Source organism: Trachurus trachurus (assembly GCF_905171665.1).
Source record: "Trachurus trachurus genome assembly, chromosome: 17".
In the NCBI taxonomy this organism is placed as follows: Eukaryota; Metazoa; Chordata; class Actinopteri; order Carangiformes; family Carangidae; genus Trachurus; species Trachurus trachurus.
In genome coordinates this window covers 25,590,473-25,613,263 of record NC_139900.1, presented here as the reverse complement: position 1 = coordinate 25,613,263, position 22,791 = coordinate 25,590,473, and the positions used below count along the sequence as shown (strand labels likewise).

The window sequence follows — 22,791 nt, the reverse complement described above, 5'->3', positions numbered from 1 at the left end:
AACACATACATTATCAAAACTGACTTGTTGATTTTAACATCCAGTCTTTAGTTCAGATACTGTCTCTATCTGTACAATATCACATTATGTTTTTATTATCACAATTCTTTTTCAAGTTGGTTTTTAAGATCAAGTTTTTGAGCAAAACCATTAAACTCATTTCCATATTCAAAAAATGAATAAATAAGTGAGAAACAGAAGAGATGAAACAGAAAGTACAGTCAGATACTTAAAGGTCCAGTGTGTAAAATGGGGGGAAACCGTGACATCTAGTGTTCAGATTCTAGATTGCAGCGCTCACCCCTCCTGTTGGCAAAGTGACGGTGGCCTCCGAGGACAAAAAAAACACGTTTATCGAGACTGAAAGTATTTCCGGAGCATGAAGTGATGAGGTGAAGATCTAAACCATTTTACCATATGTCTGCTGTTTCCTCCTCCGTCTTCTTGGTTGGTTTATTTATGAACGCAAAACCCTTGAAACGTGCTCTCTGACTGGATTTCCCCTTCGGTGGCGGTACAAGATGGTGACACTCTCTAAAGCAAGACCCTTGCTAATGTATATATGTATAAAAGAAGACTTATAAGGCTACAAAAACCAAACAGATTTTATTTCATAGAAATTATACATAATATATATACTATATTCATGGGTAGTATATTCAGATTTTGCCAATAAACCTTGTTAATTATTACACACTTGACCTTTAATAAAATTTTATCTCAAACAGACATTGGTTTCAAAAGGTAAATCACACTCCAGTAAAGTGTATTCTTACTGCAGATTTAATTTAATTTAACATTGGTATGAATTGAAACAGTCTGATAGATTATTAAATATAGATCCTCAGCAAAACCGGATTCACTGTTACAGTATGTGTGGTGAGGTAGCACATATACAGTGTATATATATACACACACACATGTATATGAGGAAAATCCAGTTTTAAACAATGCAAATAGCTTCCATAAAAAATGTTACATTAAAAGGTTAACTAACTCCTGTATTCTCTGCAGTGTATTCATATTCAACATTGATCTTAACATATATGTATACTGGGTTTGGGTTCCTGATATCTGACTGGGAGGTAATCAAGTATAGTTGTGTTAGTTCAGTGTCATCAGTGTCGACTCTGAGCAGGTGAAGCTCTGGGTTTACGTCAGACACTTGGATGGAGTGGTGACCTGAGAAAGTCTTTCCATGACGACACCAGATGCCTCTTCCTCTGATCTGCATTCAGGACCTGAGAAATGTGTTGGGTCTGAACCACTGTGTTTATGATTCTACTCAGATAGTGTCAGCTCTGTTTAAGCCTCGATCAGTTTCCTTTTCTGTGCTGAACACTGTCCTGAAGGTAGACAGTGCACTAACATTATTACTCAGTTTCAACCTCAATCACTGTTAACATTTTTGAATGTACTTTTTTTTCAATGTTTCCATACTACATACTGTTTCATAAAGATTTTAATATAAGGTAAAGTAAGCTGAGCTAAGATAAGATATTCCTTATTTGTCCCACACTGGCCTTTTTAATTTATTTATAATAAAATGTTTAGTATAAGTAATTATTTAACATTTTGCTCAGTGTTCCAACTGTAACTTGTTGTTCCACTTATGTAACAGTATTTCTATTATGAGCCAGCTCCTTATTTGCCCATAATTAATCTTAGCTCCATGCACCAGTGGCCTGGTGAAGTGTCAGCACTGCTCTCATTATTTTCACTCCACTCTCTGTGGTTTTCACCTCCTCCAGTTCCCAGCATTCATAGCTTCCTAAAGACACATACCGTAAAACGTCCAGTAGTTAAAAAAAAAAACAATGTTCAGACTCGAATAAAGCTCAGGTGTTTGTGAACTTGTGGTAGGAAGAAATTGGACTCTTTGAGTTGAGTCTTGGAACTTATCACAGCACTCAGCTGTATTGGAAACATATTTCTCCCACACCACAGACTATTTTTAGAAGCCTTCTTAGTAGTAATGGGAATCATGTCCTCAGCCAGGTAAACAGTCACTGCATCAGTGACATCTTCCCAGCACTTGCTTGCAGTACACATGGAGCGACCTTTTCAAATGCCACCAACAAACTGGGTTGTTTTGTGTGCGACCTCAGCTGCTGCTGGATAAGTTTATTAGAGCTGATCATTTGCAAACAGCTGCAGTGTTTGTGTGTGTGTATATTTATGCCAGTGTAACAGAACAGCATCTAACATGAGGCTCTCTGGTGTCTCCACAGGGTCCTAACTCTATACTGGTGGCTCTCGTCATGCTGTTGAATGTAGGTCTAGCCATTATTTTTGTCCATTTCCTCACCTGACCAAACTTGGACTCAGGTAAGACTCACCTGTGTGTCACGCCACTCACACTAACACTGTTACTTTTACACACCAGGTTGGTAGTGGACACAGGTCCAACATGTGTTAGCATCATTAACACCGTCCTAAAGGGTTAATGCACAACAGCTGAACCGACTGCTTAGATCTGGGTTTAGAGGGTGTCAGACTCTGATGGGTCTCCGGTATGGTTGCAAAGGGGTGGGAAACTTTGGGGAAATTTTTCATGGGAAGTTAAGATGGGGAATTTTGGAAATATTCCAAATTGGAAACGCTCCATGGGAAATTATGGGAATAACTGGAAATTGTGGGTAATTCAAACAAGCTGTATCGTATCCAAAGATAAATATATATTTTTTGTTTTGTCATCAGCACACACGCATGTAAAATAAAACTATTCAAAAACAGTGAGTAGAACTTTAAAACTTGTATTGTGTTGAACAATCAATTCTTTCTTCAATCAAAATGTAAAATAAATAAATAACTACAAATTAATAAATACATGCCAACGTTAAATGAAATGCTGTGTTAAACATTAATATGTCTGCCAGCTCAAATGTGGCTTCTGTAGTTTTGTGTTTTGGCCTCAATCCTTCAGGGTTCTATAACTCATCTGTGATGTCATGTGATGGAGGAGTGCACAGTGCATGTAGGGGGCGTGGCCTCAGCAGCCCTGCAGTCAGTGTGCTGCTGTGTGCATGTGATTAAGGAATAGCAGAGATATTCAAGTGTGTTTGCATTAAATCTGGTGGTTTTAGCCAAGATTATGCTACAATATATTTTCCCCAACTGTATTTTAGCCAACGTTCAATTTTGTATATTTCCAGTTTATTCTGGTTTATTCCTTTATATTCCCGTTAATTCCCATGGAAAGTTTCCAATGAAGTGTGTGTGTGTGTGTGTGTGGAGACAAGACTCTGACTTCTCTCAGACACATCATGTATAAGAAGACCTGCACCTCTCTGTAACTGTCTTCACCCTTTAAAGGTAGAGTCTGCAGGTTGCAGTTTGTAAACACATGTAAACTGGGCCCTTCCTCTCAGGCTCAACTGTGCAGCCTGATGCCTCTGACAGCAATAAGCAGCAGTTTGTTGTCAGGACTGCAAAGAAACGGAAATACAGTGAAGCTGGAGCGGCAGGCGGAGCCTGGAGGGCTAAGCTGAGACGAGTAGGAGGTCCGTTGTGGTGAGCTGGAAGCGGGTGCGACCGCCGGATAATAGGCGCCATCACTAGTGGAAGCAAAGATGGTTTATAAACCAAGACGGCCAGTTTCCTGTATAGGCTACATGTTACATGGGCTTCTCCACGGCCCCGCCCCTTTAGGAGACTAGCGCCAGCCTTGAGTCCATTGACTCCAATGAGAGAAGTGAACACAGATTATGGTCGATTCTTTCGCCCCACTAGCCTAGAAATCTAGACGCACCCTAGCAGCAGCAAAAATATTTGCTCCGTAGGTGGGTCTAGAAACGAGCCATAGGAATTTTTTGAGTCTCGAACACCGATTGTGTTCACCAATCACAGCGCTCTATCTGTTTAGAGAGACGTTGGCCGGGCTTAACGCGATGACGACATACATTCGGCTTGTCAGGCTAACGACATCTTGGCATATAGAGTATCTTTGGGGGAAGTTAGCATCTAGCTAGCAGGGCTAGCACTCGTGGCAGCTAGCGGGCAGCCCTCCTACTCTTGCTGCACTGAACTTTACCTGCTATGTCATTGGCTGTGGAGCATCAAAATACAGGGGGGGCAGACACAGTCACCACCACACATGAGTGGAAGACCATAGGTGATGATCAAGTCTGTATTTTATTTTTAAAGAAAATCCTGCAGACTCTACCTTTAACCTTACTGCATTGCATGCTGGAAAGAATGTGCGAATAACTAATAATTGATGGTTCAGGGAGATGATCTGCACTCCATTTACCAAACTGTATCTCTGATTTCTGTACAGCGTCATCTACTGTATTTTCACCTCTTCAACTAAGGTCTCAGTTTCTGTCCACCCAGACCACAACACAACCACAGAGACTTTAAAGTAAAACTTAGTTTCTGAAAGTCTCTGGTAAAGACGTGTGGATTAGTCTATTCAGTTTACAGATGTGTTCATTTTCTTACTGTTTTCATATTTTTTCAGGATGAGGATGAACCGATGTGTTCCAGCAAACATTAGCTGCATTTTCTGATAAACATAAACTAATAACATATAACACAAAGAATTTCTTCAAACCAGGCATGGGCAATATGTGGCCCGTCAGGCTTTTTAATCCGGCCCATTAAATATTGGTACAAAATTGTCCAAACTATAGCAAAGACCACAAACTTTGATGCACTGGGAAAAAAGGATGACCAACAACTGAATGTAATTTGAATGTAAGTTTTATTTTACTGTGAGGTAACGGCTTTTACATGTCATTTATATTAGTTTACACAAACATTATCCATTCATCTGATGTTGGCCGAGCCCACTATCAAATTTCAAAACTCATAGTGGCCCAAACCAAAAAGTTTGTCCACCCCTGGTCTAACCCCAAAAACTCATAATATAATAAGTCATAATATTCAATGTTATATAATACATACTGATTGCTGTAATAAGTCAGCCATGAATGCTGGTTTATAAATGCAGCATTTGGCCTCCATCTGAACACTGATGTTTATTTCTATTTATTTCTGACCCTGCAGTGGACTCCATCCAAACTAATCGCCCAAGCTGCTAACCCTCCATCAGCCAGAGGGGCCTTTAAAAAATAAATAAATAAATAAAAATAAAAAAACACAACACCAGTCAGAGCGGCAGACACGGGCAAAACGGAGGACTGAAAATAGACGAGTGAAGAAGGAGAAGGAGGAGAAGAAGAAGTGTGGAGGAGGAGGAGGAGAGAGGGGGAGGGGGTAGAAAGAGAGAGAGAGAGAGGGAGAAAGGTGAAACCACCATCACCACCTTCACCCCCGCCCTCCCCTCCCCTCCCTCTGGACAGACTGTCTTCAGTGCCCAACCTGATTGGACTGGTGATGATTTGTGAGCCCACTCAGAGTGCAGTGAAAGCTGAAGCAGTTGTCCTGTTGGAAATGGGCCCCGGAGCCCCGGCTACGGATCCTCTGTCAGGGTTAGATAGGACGGAGAGGGAGAGGATGTGAAGGAGTGAGCGTGAGCTCTGGCATCTATACTGCTTATAAATGCCTGTTTATATGTTTGTGAGCGTGTGTGTGTGTGTGCGTGTGCTTGTCTGTCTACAGCTCCATTTCCATCCAACTGTTCAGCAAATATGGAAGTTTTGAAATGCTGCAATAAAAAGTTTGTGCCTGGTCCAGCTGAGTTGAAGAGAATTTGTTTCATAAATGATCCAACAGAGGAAGAGAGAGAGAAAGAGAGAGAGAACATGGTCCATTAGAGAAGTCACTGTTGAGTTCAGACACACTGTGGTGAAGGTGTGTGTCTCCATCCTGGCCTCTCCGCTGCTTCACGCGTTGTGTAAGAAAACCAACTTTCTGTCGACTCCCGCTGTTTTTCGCTCCTACATACAGTAAAAATCCACACCAGGATTACTTTGGATGGAAACCAAGCTAGTGTGTATTCTACACGTGTGTCTGCTTCTGCTGTGTATGTGTGTGTGTGTGTGTGTGTGTGTGTGTGTGGGTGGGTGGGTGGGTGGGTGGTGGAGTGGATATGTTCGCAGATGCACTTTGAGCTGATGGAAGCCGACAGCTGCCTTACCGTTTTACAGGATGACGTGTTGGTGTGGCTGAGAAGGGCCCGGGCAGGAATGCCAAGCCCTCGCTCGGCCCTCCGCTCTCCGCTCTGGGAGAGAGAGAGAGCGGCTCTATTTCCATCGGTCCCGTCTATCGATCCGTTGGTATCGGTTGTTATCTGTTTCCGTGGGTCTCAGCACGCTGCTGCTTCTGGGTAGGGGGGTTGTTTTTTTTCCCTTTATGGTGCATTTGAATTCAAGAATCTTTGAATGGGTGACACCTGATCGCCATGTTTCCACCTGCTTTCACTGAACCGTGAGTTAAAGGTTGTAGGTTTTCAGTTATGTTCCCATTTGTCAATTTACTAATCCGACCCCGGCTCGTTTCTCCTGTTCCTGATGGAGCGACTGTGCACGGCGCCCTGAGACCAGGCTACTTCATTGAGATTCCCTCCTCAGCTTCATGAGGTGGTGAATTTTTAATCAAAACGTATTCTTTTTTTTTACCTGATTAAGTCTAATGTCATCATGTTGCTCTGCAGTGAGCTGGAGAACTGTAGTGAAACCACTATCTTCAAAAGGAAAGTGTAAATGCTGCTGCAGTAAACACCAATACACAACCAGGAGGGAATCAAAGCTGCTCACTGATGGTTCGAGCTGAATTAAGTCAAACCTGGAGCCTGGAGCAGCTGCTGCTTGGTCCAGGACAACCCCCCCCCCCACCCCCACCCCCCCTCCACCAGTCCAGAGATAAAGTCAGTGGTGTGGAGAGTCTGGTTCAGGTGCAGCATGAAAAAGCCCAGGAACAGCAGCTGAAGGTTTTACCGCCTGTGCCGGTGTCCAAGGTGCTCCGAGGCCTCAGTCCGCTCGTCCACACCCAATTTCGACATCGCCCTGAATCACCACGGCGACCGGGTCCTGCACTAGTAGAGGAGGCAGTGACTGGATGACTGTATCCTCCGTCGTCACAGTGACAGACGTGTGAGATGTGTCAGTATGCAAAAACACATGAATCATGTACAGTACAGTTCTTCTGTCTTTGATTATACTATATTTTATAGAGAGTGTTATATTCTGGAATATGCAACACACTGTACAACTGTGGAAGTGGATGCGCTCAGTCGAGCGCTGACGGCCGATTGGCTCATTTACCCGAATCAGTTTTAGTTTCACACCCACTGTTTTTTGTTGGGGTTTTTTATTGTTTTAGTTTGTGTTATTGTGTTTTTGTATTTTCACCATCAGTTGTATGGCAGAGCCTTTGTTACCATGCAGTTTAAAACGTTGTGTTACTGCCAGCACCTGTGGGTTTAGTAACACACACTGTCCTTTAATTCAATCTGTTTGCTATTGGGTTCATAAACATAGAGCTGTGATTCAGAATATACAGAATATATATATAGTTTTTATTTATTTATTCATGTTTTAATGTGAATTCAAATTTAAAGGGGATATATTATGGAAATATCACTTTCCGAAGGCTCTTTATCATATATTTGGGTATTTGTTTTGCCTTCTGGCGACAAAAATTTGAGAATTGACAAAGAAAATCTGTAATTTTTAGACTCCCAGGTTAAAATCCATGTGGTTTTATGAGCTGTTCCCTCAGTTGTCTGGCAGTGATGTAACTAGTTTTTGAATTTGCATAATACCACCCCTACCTGGTACCCGTAGAAGGGGCAGTGGTTCATTTGCATTTAAAGGGACAGGCACTGAAACCAGCTGTTCTGAACAGGGCTGTTTAGAGAGGATGTAAAGAGCTGTGATGTTTGATCCTTGGAGCATTTTGACCAAAGCATGTCACAGACATGTCTTTAAGACACCTGGGAAATATTTTTATTTGTGGAAAAGGGGCAGAATATGTCTCCTAAAAGAGCAAAGTTCAGGCCTGGGTCAATATTCAATAATATTAGATATCAAAAACACTTTTATATGATGCAATATATTAGATCATAAATAGCAACATTTTTGCATGAATGTATGGAGATATTAAAATTAGAATTTTGCCCAAGCCTATAATGACTAATGATTGAAATCCATATAGTACAGTATAGTCAGGTAAAATTCACACCTTTCAAAATTTGTTTTGCAATTTTTCTTAGTGAACGCGTTCAGGATTTAATGATGTAGATGAATAATGTTGATTTACTCGGTGGTTTATGGTTATATATTTAGATGTAGATTTAAATTAGTCAAACACTTGGATGGTGTTGATCACTTTGTTTATGTTGTATGAGGTGTGTCCTGTCTGGATTTGGAAACACTGGGATTCTGCAGGGCGTGCACATCTGTAGAGTGTAAACTCACAGCTGGAGCACAAGTGTGCACAAGTTCTGATGGTTCGATGTCAGACTTGCTACGTCCTGAGGAGCGTTCCTCAGCTGCCGGTGCGTGAATGTTGGACGTCATTGGACGTGCTCGTGTTGAACTCTTAAGTTTACAGTGGGGAAAAGAAAAAAGCGTTGTCTTACAAATGTTTCCACCGTGATGGCTGGATTTAACTTACTGTTGATATGATGTGGTTGTGGTGCCTATAGTGTAGCATGCAGGTGTTGGTAAAATGTTGTATAAAGTGTGCATATTGAGTCAGTTTGGGGATTGAAGGAGTCAGCGAGTGAAACTTTTAGTTTTCTTTCATTAGTTCGCAGCTTTGTTTTTTTTTTTAGATGAGTCTCTTAATGAAAAGCTCCATTCCCGTCTGTCGACAGGATCCCACTGAACGTCCACTACACACACCACCGACATGCATCCTCTCCATTCCTTCACTGTGGCCGCTGTGTGCAGGGACACAGCCTCTTCTTCTCCTGGGAAAATAACACAAAATATAATACTGTATATAATAAATAAATGATAATAATAATAAGAAGTCACTCCCACATAGCAGTTATAAACCATCATTATAAAATAATAAATAAAGTTCTGTTTTGTTTTACAAGGATCGTTTCAGATGCGTTTTTCTCATCTATTAAAAAGTATGATTTTTTTTCACTTTCCCTGAGATGCAAGTGAAATGTATTTAATTAGTACTTTTTTGTTAGTATTTTTTAGTGTGTTATTGTCATTCTCATTTCAGCCACATGAGGTGAAAACTGAAATCTGTCTGTCCGAAGCAGCTGAGATGATAATTTAAAGATTTATTTTATTCACAGGTGATTAAAAAAAAAGAAAAAAGATTTTGTCCTATCAGGGCTCCTGTAGGCATAGAATCTGATTATCTAATAGTGTAAATAGTTGAACGGTGTGGTGTGACTCAAGATATAACATAGAGAGTTTATGAGTAGATGAAGTGGGTTTAAGGAAGGAGCAGTGTCATTCATTAGAAACCTGAAGCTGAACCTTCTCCTGAGCTGCAGTGGAAATCAGTAGTTGCACATATAACTATGACTTCAACTTCAGACTGGGAAGAAAAGAAGAATGTGTGCATTATGTTTTGATATGTAAAGAGAATGTGTCCATGCTGACCTCATGTCAATCAGTCAATCAAACTTTATTTGTAGAGCACATTTCGCACAAAAAAAGCAGGCCAAAGTGCTTTACATGATAGAACAAAAAAAGACATTTACGCACACATTCTCTCTCTCTCTCTCACACACACACACACACACACACACACACACACACACACACACACACACACACACACACACACACACTTTTCATGTAAAATGAAAACATTGAGGAATTAAAAAATACTGATCTTACACTCAACAATTTGCAGTGGGGATAACACAGGGATAAAAACAAGAATGGCATAGAATAAAATGAAAATAAATATATAATAAATAAATAATACAAAGGAACGAAATGGCAATGTTGCATACAATTAAAGTTGAGTAAAGATCTATTAAAACAATAAAAACTATATATAAAAAATAGTAAAATAAATCAAATTCAGTTAAAAGCCTGAGTTTGCTTTTAAAAACGTCCATGAATAACCTTCGGATCTCTATGAAAGTATATATCTAGTTTGTGGTTTAATGTCTAATTGGAGCCGTCAGTTACATGAGGTTTGAAATACCACCTGGTTAAGTGGTGTGCTGGAGTTTTTCATTACAAATCTTTAGCAAAATTTTGGAAAGGTTTTCCCTCCTAAAGCTGGCCTCCAGTTTGCAGTTTGGTCTTTGAAGCTTTCAAATAAATCAATAGGAGGTGGGAAAGCGTCTGTAGTCTGTAGCTGACATCATGATGTGTTATAGAGGAGCAGTCAGGTGACTGTAGGTGGAAGCAGCAGAGTAGATGAGTTGAGGGTGAGAGCAGACCTCGGGATCATGATGTATCGAGTGTGTTGCTGCTGCTGTGGCGATGATGAGCGATCCGCTGTCTGCAGCTGTGTGGCTGCTGGGGAACATCTGTATGAACAGGAGGAAGTCTGAGATAGTGAACTGGAATATGTTTTTGCTGTAGGTGAAATAAGTCAACATCATGTTTTTTTTAAGTCTGATCTGAGAACTGCATTGAACCCACACTCCAGCAAATGACCCCGAATCTAATCCCAGTCACACAGGATCAGGATCGTTGCTTTGGTCACACAGTTGTGTCCAGCAGCGTCCTTCCACTCCTCTGATGTGTGTCTTTAATGGAACACACTCACCTCTCACTTCAGGTGCTGTCCTTCAGCGGCTGTGTCTAAAGACTGGTTGCATCATCCTATTTCTAAGGCTCCTTCAAAATGTGTCCTTCTTGTCTTATCCAAAAGGTTGATCCTTTTATTTCCCAAGATTCACGGCGTGCTGCTATTTTGAAAGTATACAGCAGCAGAGGATTACGCTGTTGATTATAATTATTGTGTTTCAGCTCAATCCAACAACTAAAAACTAAAAGAGATGTCGGGTACTGTCAGAGTTGCTAGGCAACAGGAGATGCCTTTGTGATGCAACAAGGTGAGGTTGGGTAGCTACAGCCGATGATGCAATCTTCAAAAGATCAGACCAGACCAAGCTGTGTTCACAGTTTGAAGGAGGAATTCAACGTCCTGGTTTCAATCGAGGTGTCAGGACACGGGTTGATATGATTGGCTGGAGTGTAAGCGGTGACCTCACCAGCCTCAGTCGTTGTCCCCGGACCACTTCCTGGTGTGACTGGGATCTCAGGCTGGAGATGCAGCAGGTCTGTAGCAGGGGTGATGATTCAAAGCATCACCGTGGATGTAAAAGTAAAGTAAACAGAGCAACACAAGTTCTCTGCTTTGACATTAAAGGGGACATATTATGGAAATATCACTTTTTGAAGGCTCTTGGGTGTTTGTCTTGCCTTCCAGCCCCCAAAATCTGTCATTTTCAGGCTCCAGAGGTTGAAATTCATGTGGTTTTACCAGCTGTTCCCCTAGTTGTCATTCAAGGATGTCATTGGTTTACCTACAGTACCTAACACTTACCCTACCTGTGAGTAACAATACCGGTAGAGGGGACGGGGCTGTATGAGCTGTGACTCATTTGCATTTAAAGGGACAGGTACTGAAAATGGCTGTTCTGAAGAGGGTTGTTTTGAGGATGGATGAAAAGAGAGCTGTGGTGTTTGATCCTTGGGCCACATCACTTAAAAAAAAAAAGTAATTACTAGTTATAGTTACTACTTACTTTCCCCAAAAAGTAACTCAGTTAGTAACTGAATTACTACATTATAAGGAAAAATCATTCAAGTCATTTGAATGAACTACCCTAACGCTCTAACCCTAACCTCAGTATTATCACTCAGGAATACTGAGTGAGTTGGTTAGTTCCAGGCAAATGGCTTTTTTCCGACTAGTTGATGAGCTGGAACAAATACACTGCCCGTCCAAAAACAAAGTCACCACTTGGATTTAACTAAGCTAATAGGTCAGAGCCTCCCATTGGATAATTACTGCATGGATGATTATGTTTCAGCTATGTTTCAACTTATCTAACCCTAACTGATGCAGTCTCATTTCTTAAACAACCATGTCAGAAGACACATTATGTGGTCATGGAGAAGTGAAATTATTGGCATGCATCAAGCAAATAAAACATCTAAGGAGATTGCTGAAACTAAGATTGGGTTAAGAACTGTCCAACGCACTATTACAAACTGGAAGGAGAGTGGGGAACCATCATCTTCAAGGAAGAAACGTGGTCCAATGTGACCACAGAGTCCAGACCTGAATCCCATTGACAATCTTTGAAGAATGAATGCAACTCTGGACGGAAATAAATGTTGTGACATTGCAGAAGCTTATCGAAACGATGCCACAGCAAATGCATACCGAAATCAAAGCTAAAGGCGGTCCAGCGAAATATCAGAGTGGGTGACTTTTTTTTGGACGGGCAGTGTATAACAAACAAATAATATGTCTCCTTTCACGCCAGACAGACTCTTGGTGCTATTTTCAGCCTGAACGCTCGGTTATTAGTAGGAAGCGCTCGGGGGGGGGGGGGGCTCCATCAGTGGAGCTGATGGACGCAGCGCAGGCCTCGCCCTGAGGGAAGCCTGCACGGAACAAGGACGGAGGTGAACTCTCAGCCACCGTTTGCTGGAGCGTGGGTGTTGTTCAGTTTTTCCTATAGCGGAGGAGATCAGAGCAGACGTGGTCTGATCTCAGAGAGGAGACGAGGTCATTAAAGAGAGAGGGAGAGGAAGGAGAGAGAAGGGTTCTGATCGTTCGTGTGGTGAAATGTGTTTGGAAGAGAGGCAGAGAGAGGGTCCGGGAGGTGACACATCCAGGTGGAGTCTATCTGTACAGAATAGTTCCTACTGATTCTACCCAGTGCCACCGACAGCAGGACGATCTGTGATGACAATGATTTTCTACATCACTGTACATTAAGTTGGACTTTTTTTTTTAAACAGTTTAAAACTGTCCATGACTGTACTTTGTTTGGTTTTGCTTGAACGCAACATGTTGACTGTTGCTGGTGATAACAGCACAGACACTGCTATCACTTATTATACATTACAACATTGTGTTATTTCCTGTTTGTGTTGTTGTTTTTTGTTTCTATGAATAAAAAAAAAAGTGGGTTTACATTTTACAGCTGTGTGTGTGTGTGTCCTTCCTCCTCCTCTTCCTCTTCCTCTGCATCTGTGATCACGGCCTGGTCCGCTCTGACTGGCTGTGAGAGAGAAAAGGGGGTGGGGTCTCTCTGTTCGCCCCTCCCTCCCCTCCCTCTGCGTCCGTCAAAGATGCTGGGACTCCAAAGTGTGAAAGTTGGCTCGACTCTGGTGTGACCAGAATAGTCGTGATGGCCGACAGCTGCCGAGCTGCCTGGAGACGCAGCACAACAGTGACGGTGTCGGAGTGTCGGGGGCCCCCACACCGAGGGCCCAGCACAGGAGCTATATGACAATGTACTATGTACACTACAGACATCCAGATTTCATACTGTTGCTTTGGTTTGTGTGAAGACATGTGGTTCAGAAATAAGAGTGTGTGTTGGTTCAGTCTTATTTCAATAAACGACTGTTTTGTGGATTACACAGTAATGATCTAATATTGTCATTTAAAAATAGACAAAGTTCTACTCTGCTCCTGTCAGACTGAAGCCTGTGCTGTTACTGGCTAAATCCATCTGTTGCACCAAACAGCTCAGTTATCCACCTTTTTCCGAACGTCAAAAACGTAAGCCGGTTTTGCTCTTCTGGTGGAGTTTTATATTTACGTTTCCATGTTTTGGGTAGTCGCGGTAAATGCATGGATTTTTTTTTTCAATGAAAATCTGTAAAACGCATGGATCATCACACCAGCTTTTAACAGTGGATATCACACAAATTGACATCCGTGTTAAAAGCCAGCGTTAATAGATCCATGCGATTACCGCAACTATGACAACGACTGAAAACCTTGGAAACGTAAACGTACAATTCCACCGGAAATGCAAAACTGGCTTCCGGTTTTGACCATAGATGACGTTCGGAAACTTGTGGATATTCAGCTGGACTGTGGTGCAATGAATTCTGGGTAAATTGGATCAACTGCAGCCAACCATAAAATTATTAGTCTCCAAGAGGAGTTCTACGGAAACAGGACATTTAACTTGAAGAGTGAAGCAAGAAAAAAAATCTGATTTGGAAAAAAGATGGCAGCAGTCTGGAAACGCTCTTCCCCTCTCTTTGCTCTCTAACAGTGTTAGCAAACCACAAGTTATCAGAGCTTTCTTCTCTTTTTGGTGCTGTTTGGCCACTTGTCATTGCAGGTGTCATTGACTGTTACCATGGTAATACTACAGCTCAGTCCAAACACTGAAGGAAAACTAAAAACAAGGTGCTCTCTATTCATTTAACTCCTTTCCCTCCTTCATACTGACAGCGGTTCAGTTCAGTTCAGTTCAGTTCAGTTCAGTCCAGGTAGGTTCAGAGCTTTTATCCCACAGAGGGAAATTATTTGCAGTGGTAGTAAGAAAACAAATTAGAATATAGGATACATAGAAGAATATAAAAAACATAAAACCACCAAACTTACCAATAAAAAAAATAATTTTGTAAAGTAAGGTAGTGCAAATTGAATGCACTAAAAGAGCATTTATACCTATTTGTTCTGGCACTAGGGAGCCTATATCTCCATCCTAAAGAGAGAGGGATGAGTTCAGTATGTAGAGGATGGTCAGGACTGGATAAGTTTGTAGACGCAGGCTGCTGTGCAACAGTTAGCTATTTTGTTGGCATCATTTACAATTTTGGACATATGGTTCTTATTTTGTGTAGAGAGGGCAGAATAAGAAGGGGTTAGGCAGAATGTTAAAACAGACCCAATAGAAGATCTATAAATTAAGGTATATTACTTTTCAAATTAAATCATTTCAGTTGCTATGATAAATGATTCTTTTGTGTTTGAAGAAACCCACGTATTTTCTTTGTAACCACAAGGGGGAAAAGGAACTCTGTTGCTGTGTGTTTGCGCTTGAGATGTTTTCTAAGTGCACAGTGGATGGAGTTAATTTCTCCCACAGAGTTGGTGAGTGTTTCTGTGTTTCTGACAGGTCGACACTTCACAGCATCATCCCTGCACAGGTGAGTCTCAGGCTGGTCACAGTGAAAGGACACTTTCAGACGAGCAGGAGACATCATCACCAACACCAACTGATTGTGTTTCAGTGATTCAACTAAACATGTGAGAAGAAATTTCTTCTGTGTGTTAAAACATCTTCACTATATAAAAATGTGACAGTTGATGGTGAACCAGAGACTTTGGGTGAACTGAGTATTCTGACAGACAGAGGTCAAAAGTGAAGGTCAGAAGTGGTGGAGGCAGAAAACCTAGAGAAGTGCAAGTACATAAAATCACTCTTTTGCAGCAAATCAATATTTTATTATTGAGTCATCTGTTGTCTGTAAAATGTAAAAAAAAAAAATAAAAAAAAAGTTAAAGTGCCTGAATCTGCTCAAGCATTGGAAAATCAAAATGATATGAATGCTATTTAGAGATGTGTGTGAGCACGCCACAAATATTTTCTGCACTCAACATCACACTGTGGAGACCTGAGGCAGCAGCCGGTGGACCGTGGCCCTGAGATCTCAACACAGTAACTTAAGAAAACACACGCAAACAACACATGTGTTCACACACACACAACAGAAGAGTGAGTGAGAGTTTCCAGTGAACACAAAATAGTGATGAGAGGCGTAGTACTTACTGCACTGAGCTGCTGTGCTCTTAAAATAACTGGGACGCACTGGCTTTTACTGCCCTAGAAACACTTCCTTTGTGTTGTTTTTGAGTTCATGCAGCTCAGGTTTTGTCAAATTGATGAAGATATTCTCTTAAAGGGATCGTTCCACATTTTGGCAAATTGGCCCATTGCCATAATCCCTATAGTCATAGCAGTAGGTTTGTTATCTTTATTTGTCGGTGCAAGCTATTTTTAGAACGGCGGAGCAGAGTCGTGAGCTGCTCAGAGCTACGTATGGAGGCTAATGGGATTTCTTGGTTTCCCTCATCAAATACACAATCCAACAATTCCAAAACGCTGTCGTGGGCAAATTGTGACCTGCGCATTCACCACGCTATGAGATAATAACTGAATGTTACAAGACAGAGTTGTTTTAGAGGTAAATTCATGCAAAAACCGCTGATGCGTGTTGCCTTCAGGGACAGTTTTTCAGCAAGCAGTCTCTGTATTTACCTCGAAAACAACTCTGTCTCATAACGTTCTGTTATTATCTCATAGCATGGTGAATGTGCAGGTCACAACTTGTCCACAACAGCGTTTTGGAGTTGTTGGATTGTGTATTTGATGAGTTTGATGAGAGAAACCAAGAAATCCCATTAGCCTCCGTAGCGTAGCTCTGAGCAGCTCGCGGCTCTGCTCCGCCGTTCTAAAAATAGCTTGCACCAACAATTAAAGGTAACAAACCTACTGCTATGACTATAGGGATTATGGCAATGGGCCAATTTGCCAAAATGTTGAACTATCCCTTTAAGGTGAATCTCATTTCTTTACATGGTCCATGCTCAGTTACAGATAAAAGCTCTTGGGTGAGTGAATGTTCTGAATTTTGTCTACAGGAACAGTGAAGTGGCTTTACAACACATGGGCTCTGCTGAAGTTGATCTGGAGTAATTTTCTGTTTCTATCCAAACATTTTTATGCGCATGTTACACTGAATTAAAAAGCCTTATGGAAACAGTAAAATTGGATTAAAGGTGTACAGAAATGGCCGTTTGTCCTGTTTGTGAGTTGTCACGAGTTTACCCGAGTAAGGAAAACGAATTTGATTGGTCGTTATCGAGCGGGCGGGATATTCGCGACATGTGCGTGTCTCAGACGTTTGAATTACGGATTACGGATCCAATATCAGTGGCTGGTGAATCGTGTGCAGGCTGACGTATAATCCGTGCGCCATGCATTATCCAATGCGAAAAAAAGAAATACACACTTATGTACACTATATGTAACTGGTATTTTTTCAAAAAAGTCTGACTATATCCAGGAAAATAAATCTGGACTCAACAGCACATGGTTATAGGATAAATCCTGGTGTGTCTTGCCAAAATGCATATATAAAAACAAAAAACTGATCGCAATTTAATGTTTTCAGAAGAAACTACATTTTTATAAATACACTTAAAAATACACTATAGGTGGATCAAATATTTTATATTTATGATTCTTGAATTGCAATCACATTTTCTGTCAATTCTCATATTTCCAGCTTTTCAAAGACATGGCAGGAGTAAGCAAAGAAGTAGTCTACAGACGGACAGACTTTCTGTGAAGTGTCTCTCAACCACGATCTCTCAGAACTGATCTGAGCGCTGCCGTTTGCAAACCACAGGTCGCCTCTGCTGTTGTGTCGCAATTAACTGGCACATAAGCACTATTATAACCTATGCAGTATTTACCATTTGTTGGTAGATGTGATCCATGTTTGCTAAAAAGTTCAATGAAATTGGATAGCATGCGTATCGCTCAGTAGCCTTGCTTCACCAGGCTCAGAGTGGAGAAGAGTCCGGTTTCCGTTCACTTCGAATTTTGGATTCTGGTTCCAGTCTAGAGAGCGGATCCGGAATTCACTGAAGTAAAAGTGTTCACCAACATAAAACTTTAAATTCTGGCACACCATCGATTTCCGTCACAACATTATCAGGCAGCGATGTTGGCGATGCTGATGTTGATGTTGATGATGATGGAGAATGTTCAATTGATAAGTGTATGGAAACAGCAAGTCTCATTCTAACAGCTCATTCCCTATGAAATGAGCTTGTTCTCCACAGCAGTCAGTCACAGATGTCTCTGCTGCAGAAACACACAGTAACAATGACTCTGCCTTTGCCAGATGTACAGAAAACACAACCCCACCGGCCCGTGAAGATCTGAGCTCAGCTCAGTTGACCCAAGTCATTTGAGAGTGGGCTCGGACATTCACCTGCTGCTGCGTCTGTGCTGTCAGGACAGGATTAGGGTGAACTTAGTCCACATTCTAAGGTTTGGGAGGCTTGGTATTTCAGTGTGAGAATTGCCAAGGTCAAACGGCATCGGTTTCAGGCCGCCACCAGTATGTGAATGAGAGACAGTGTCAAACCTCAACCATCTCCTGATGCACACACCCTCTCCTATTTCACAGGTCATCACTTCTCTGCTGGGGGATACCACACACCGTAACATTTGCATTGGTTTACACAAGTCAGTGACAGAGGAGGACTCTGGTCCATGAAGGAAACATCAAGAACCTGGTGCAGGATCTGCACAGCAGCAAACGGGACTGGTCATAACACTCACAGTGCATTCACACCGGGCGTGAGGAAAATATTCGCTTCGCTCTATACTCGCTCAAGTTTGCCCGCTGGAATGTTTGTTTTTTTGTGTTGAGTTATTGAACTCACACAAACAGGCGGATTTTGCGTGTTCGCTTCATTCGCGTCGCGCCATTCGCATCATTCGCGCCACCGGCACAAATTCGCGTCCATTCGCATCTGTACATTGACTTTGTATGTAATCTGATCGCGCGAAAAATTTGCCTCGCGCCCGATGTGAACACGCCGTCACACTGATCTTCTGTCTGATGAGATGTCACTGTGTTTTTAAAAGCATTAACAAACAAGATCTTCCTCGGGCGCATGACGTCTGTCCGACTACCCATTTCTCCGACCATACATTTCTTAATTTTTGCATCCATTAGTCCGACCTCCCACTTCTCCTACTTAAGTAGCCCTAACCCTTAAAGCAGAAGTAAGCGGAATATTTGTGTTAATATTCTTAAATAGTTATATCTTCCGATAGCAATCACTTACATAGAGTGTTTGGTCTGAAACACGGGTCTGTCAGTCACTCTGCTCTGCTGTAAGCCGAGGAGAAAACTTTCCTTGTATCCTACAACCTTTATCCAGTGAGGAGAGAGAACGGCATAAAGGGGCGGTCCTCTCTGTGTGTGCAGCCAAGGGATGCGCGTGAATGTGGTGACGTAGGGACGAGGGCGGGGACTGCTAACTCCATCTGCTGACAAGAGGTTAGCCAAAACGACCGGATTGCTTACTTCTGCTTTAACCTTACTCTAAACCTAACCTTAACACTGTAGAATGGGTAGTCGGAGAATGAGCCGTCGGACTTTTGGGCAGTCGGACTGATGTATGCTCCCCGATCTTCCTCTGCTTTATGACAAATGATCTCCATCTGTATTGTGTTATACTGATGTCTTATATCTGTCTCTGAAGGAGAACCATCAGCAAATACAGTTACTATTTGCCTATACGGTGCATGCCGTAAAAAAGTATTTGCCCCCTTCCTGATTTCTTACCTTTTTGCATATTTGTCACACTTAAATGTTTAAGATCATCAAACAAATTTGAATATTAGACAAAGATAACCCAAGTTCACTTAAAAAATTTGCAGTTTTTAAATGATGTGAAAAAGTTATTATATAAGTATTTGTAAGTATAAGTATATAAGTGAAGTAGGTTAAAGAGCTCAAAAACCAACACATCATCTAAAGAAATTCAAGAACAAAATCATTGACATCTATCAGTCTGGAAAGTGTTACAAAGCCATTTCTAAAGCTTTGGGACATTTAAAAAGAACCGGTGTGATTAAATGATGTATTTTCATCATTTGACTGGACTTTAACATGTGACAGAGGAGCAACAAAATAAAACCTCCGTGTGTTGTCCAAATTCAACAGCAACAGCTCTGAGCCTCTTTTCTGATTGGCTGACTGACTGACAGGTGGGCGGCGTCTGAAGCATGGCTGTTGTGACATCACAAAGTCACAGCTGGTTTTAAGGCTCAGTGTCTGAATACAGACTAGAGCTGCTTTATAATCAAATATTGAACATGAAAATCTGCATTTAACTATATGAGACCTTTAAAAATGGACATTAATCATAATGGTTGAAGATGGCTGAAGTGGACAAACCAACACCAGCAGGTGGTCAGCCATGTTCTGGGAGGTTCAGTTTGCCTGTGAGGTCTGTGGTGTTAAAGTAGAACCCTGACGTTCTTTCTCTTCTTTGTTCCCTCTCTACTTGATGCCGTGGTTTTTCTTTGTGCCTCAGTCGTCCTCACTTATAATACAAGTCATTCGTTTCAGCAGTTTGAGCTGCAGTAGTCAAAGTGATGTACAGTCACTGTTACTGCGACTGATGGAAGAAAAGTAATGGTTTAATTAAAAATGAATAATGACTTTACTGTTGTATCTCTGTGCCTTTGTGATTAATGGAGCCTGTTCTACAGTGTACTACCCTCCTCAAGGCTCAGCCGGTTGTTGTCAGTAGTATATACTACTAGTTAAAGTCCTTATTTTACATTGTGCAGTATTTTATTCAGACAAGCTGGTTTTGCTCTTTGTGTTAACATTATACTGATATAGCTGAGCAGTCCTATTGAGTTCACAGTGGGAAAATGTACTGTTAATAATCCACACCTCAGTGAGAGTTACCACACACACACACTTAAAGAAGTGTGTGTCTTCTGTTCTGTCACTGCTGCTGGTAGCTTTAACATTTAACATCTAACATAGGTTAGAATTGCTTTATTATAAGGACACGTGAACATTCCCATTATATACAATATTGACCTTTGAGAAACATTTCAACTGAGGATGCTGCAAGAATTTTAGTCTTGATATACTGCAAAACAATTTAATTTGCAGATTTATTCTTTCACATCAAAGGTGTTTTCTATGTATCCCTGACTCTTCCGATACATGCCAAAATATAGAGGTTAACTATAGACTGGACAGGCTGATGTGTGGCAGAACATCAGCAACAGGTGAGCAGGAAGATGGCAGAATACAGAAACTATGGTGGCCCTGAGGGACATAACTCTTCAGAGAGATGACGCTGATATCACTGATATCACCATGAAACATTAAGACAAATATTTTTTGTATTACAAGTTTTGTCAATTTTATGTTTGAGGCAATAATGAAAAGAAATAAAATAGAATTTATCATGTTTTTAGGAACAAAATGTTGTATAAATCAGGCTGTGAATGATATATCAACAATTCCCTCTGCAGAACCTTCAGAAAGTGATAAAACTGGAAGGTTTGGTGTCTAAAATAGCTCAAAATCTCAAAATTGATCTGCGCATGAAAAAACTGTGTTTTTGCCTGTAGTGTCTCACCTGAAGTCATTACCAGATCTCAATATTGAGATACACGCTATCCCTCGTGGTTATAGTGATTCGACTTTATGCCGTCACTACTGACCTGAACCCAGAGCATGTGTCCATGCATTGTCAGATTAAGTCACATTATCTGGACGTTTTAGTCGGATCAGGAGAAATGCACTTTAGCTATCCTGTTATAGACAAATGAAGGCCATAATTTGTTTCTTTCAAGTGTCATTACTGTGTCTTTGAGAGGAGGAAGCTCAGAGATGATCATCAAATACACACAGAAGGTGTTGGATCTCTTTGAGGGTTCTTCTCCTGATGCTAAGTGGTCTCAGATAAGGTCATCAGATTAGGTCTCACTCATTAGTGCCTGAGCTCCTGTTTGAGCCTAAAATTTTGAACACATGTAGTCTGTGTTCTAATTTCTAACTGACTGAACATACTGGGACACATACACACACACACTGACACACACACACCTCCCTGTCTTGTTGGTTCAGAGAAGGGCAGTAATCATATCTCTAGCTCAGAAGGCTCCTAATGAATGACAGCAGTGAGCAGCTGTAATAACTGTGACCCACAACCTCCAACCTGCTAATTATAAATGTAGTTCATATATAACATCACAGTGCGTTAGCATGATGCTGGAAACAGGTACGATAAGTTTAAAAAAAGAAGAAGCAATGTTCAAATCAGTCAGTTAAATATGATTATGAGAAAAAGCTGGTTCACCCAAATCACAGAGCTGACACAGTGAGAAGAACCGTGTGTCACGACAGCCATCAGTGGTGTTTCATTTTATAGTCACGCTGAATGAATTGGTGGTGTAAAAAACTGTATTCATGTGTTAATTGTTCATTTATCTCTTGATATAAACCAAATTTGTGACAAAAACGTGTTTTTTGTATTTTTACATCAAAGTCGTTGTATTTTCTCGTCCTTGTAAAATGAATTCAGACGTTTGAAGACTCATCCTGCAATGCATTATGCAATAACCTGCCACATTTTGTAATACATTTCTTGAACGCAATATGTAATAAACTTTGCTGCATTGTAATAGGTTGTTACGTAATGCACCAAATTATTTTCATTTGATTTTTTTTATAAAAAAGTGCAACACATTTTGTAATAATTTGGTGCATTATGTAACAATTTATTACAAAATGCGGCAAAGTTTATTACATATTGTGTTCAAGAATTTTATAACAAAATGTGGCAGATTATTACAAAATGTTGCGTTATCATGAGGTGAAAATGTATTACATAATGCAGCGTTATTACATAATGTAGCGCTATACCTCCTAAAACTATAAATTCTGCCAGTCACTGTGGCAACCTCCATGCTGGACCTGCTCGTTAGTTTGTAAAAGTTGTGGTCCCTTCATTGTTCACTGTCAACACCACAGACTGAATGGCATTGGGAAGGCAATCTTTAATATTCTAAAGGATCAGGTGACCTAGAAAAGAGCCTGGTGGCACTCCACAGACATGATGAGCAGTGGACAATAGCCATGTTTCTACAATCTGATAATCATTTTGATCGGAAATTCCAACTTCACTATTTACATGAATGCGAAATAGAGTAATCTGATTAAAACATGCATGCACAGTTAACTTATGTGACATGCGGCGTAAAGTGTTGTTGGCCAAATTTCTTGAAAACAGAAGAAGTTTTTCCTTCCATAAACAAACGCTGTCAAATTGCTCCTTGCTTGCACCCTCTCTCTCCACGTGCTCTCCTTCTCTCTCATCAAAATGGATCTATATTGTGAG

General features: G+C 41.0%; 1 protein-coding gene across 1 annotated transcript in view; it reads left to right on the top strand.

Moving 5' to 3' along the window:
• The window catches only part of LOC311000893 (junctophilin-1-like), a 50,625-nt gene extending 37,622 nt beyond the window's left edge, over positions 1-13,003 (top strand). Inside the window, exons 6-7 of the mRNA XM_083991769.1 lie at positions 2,232-2,328; positions 5,011-13,003. Coding sequence (XP_083847895.1) covers positions 2,232-2,312 — 81 coding nt within the window. The 3' untranslated portion in view covers positions 2,313-2,328; positions 5,011-13,003. The remainder of the gene's footprint in view (positions 1-2,231; positions 2,329-5,010) is intronic.
• The last annotated feature ends 9,788 nt before the right edge of the window (positions 13,004-22,791 follow it).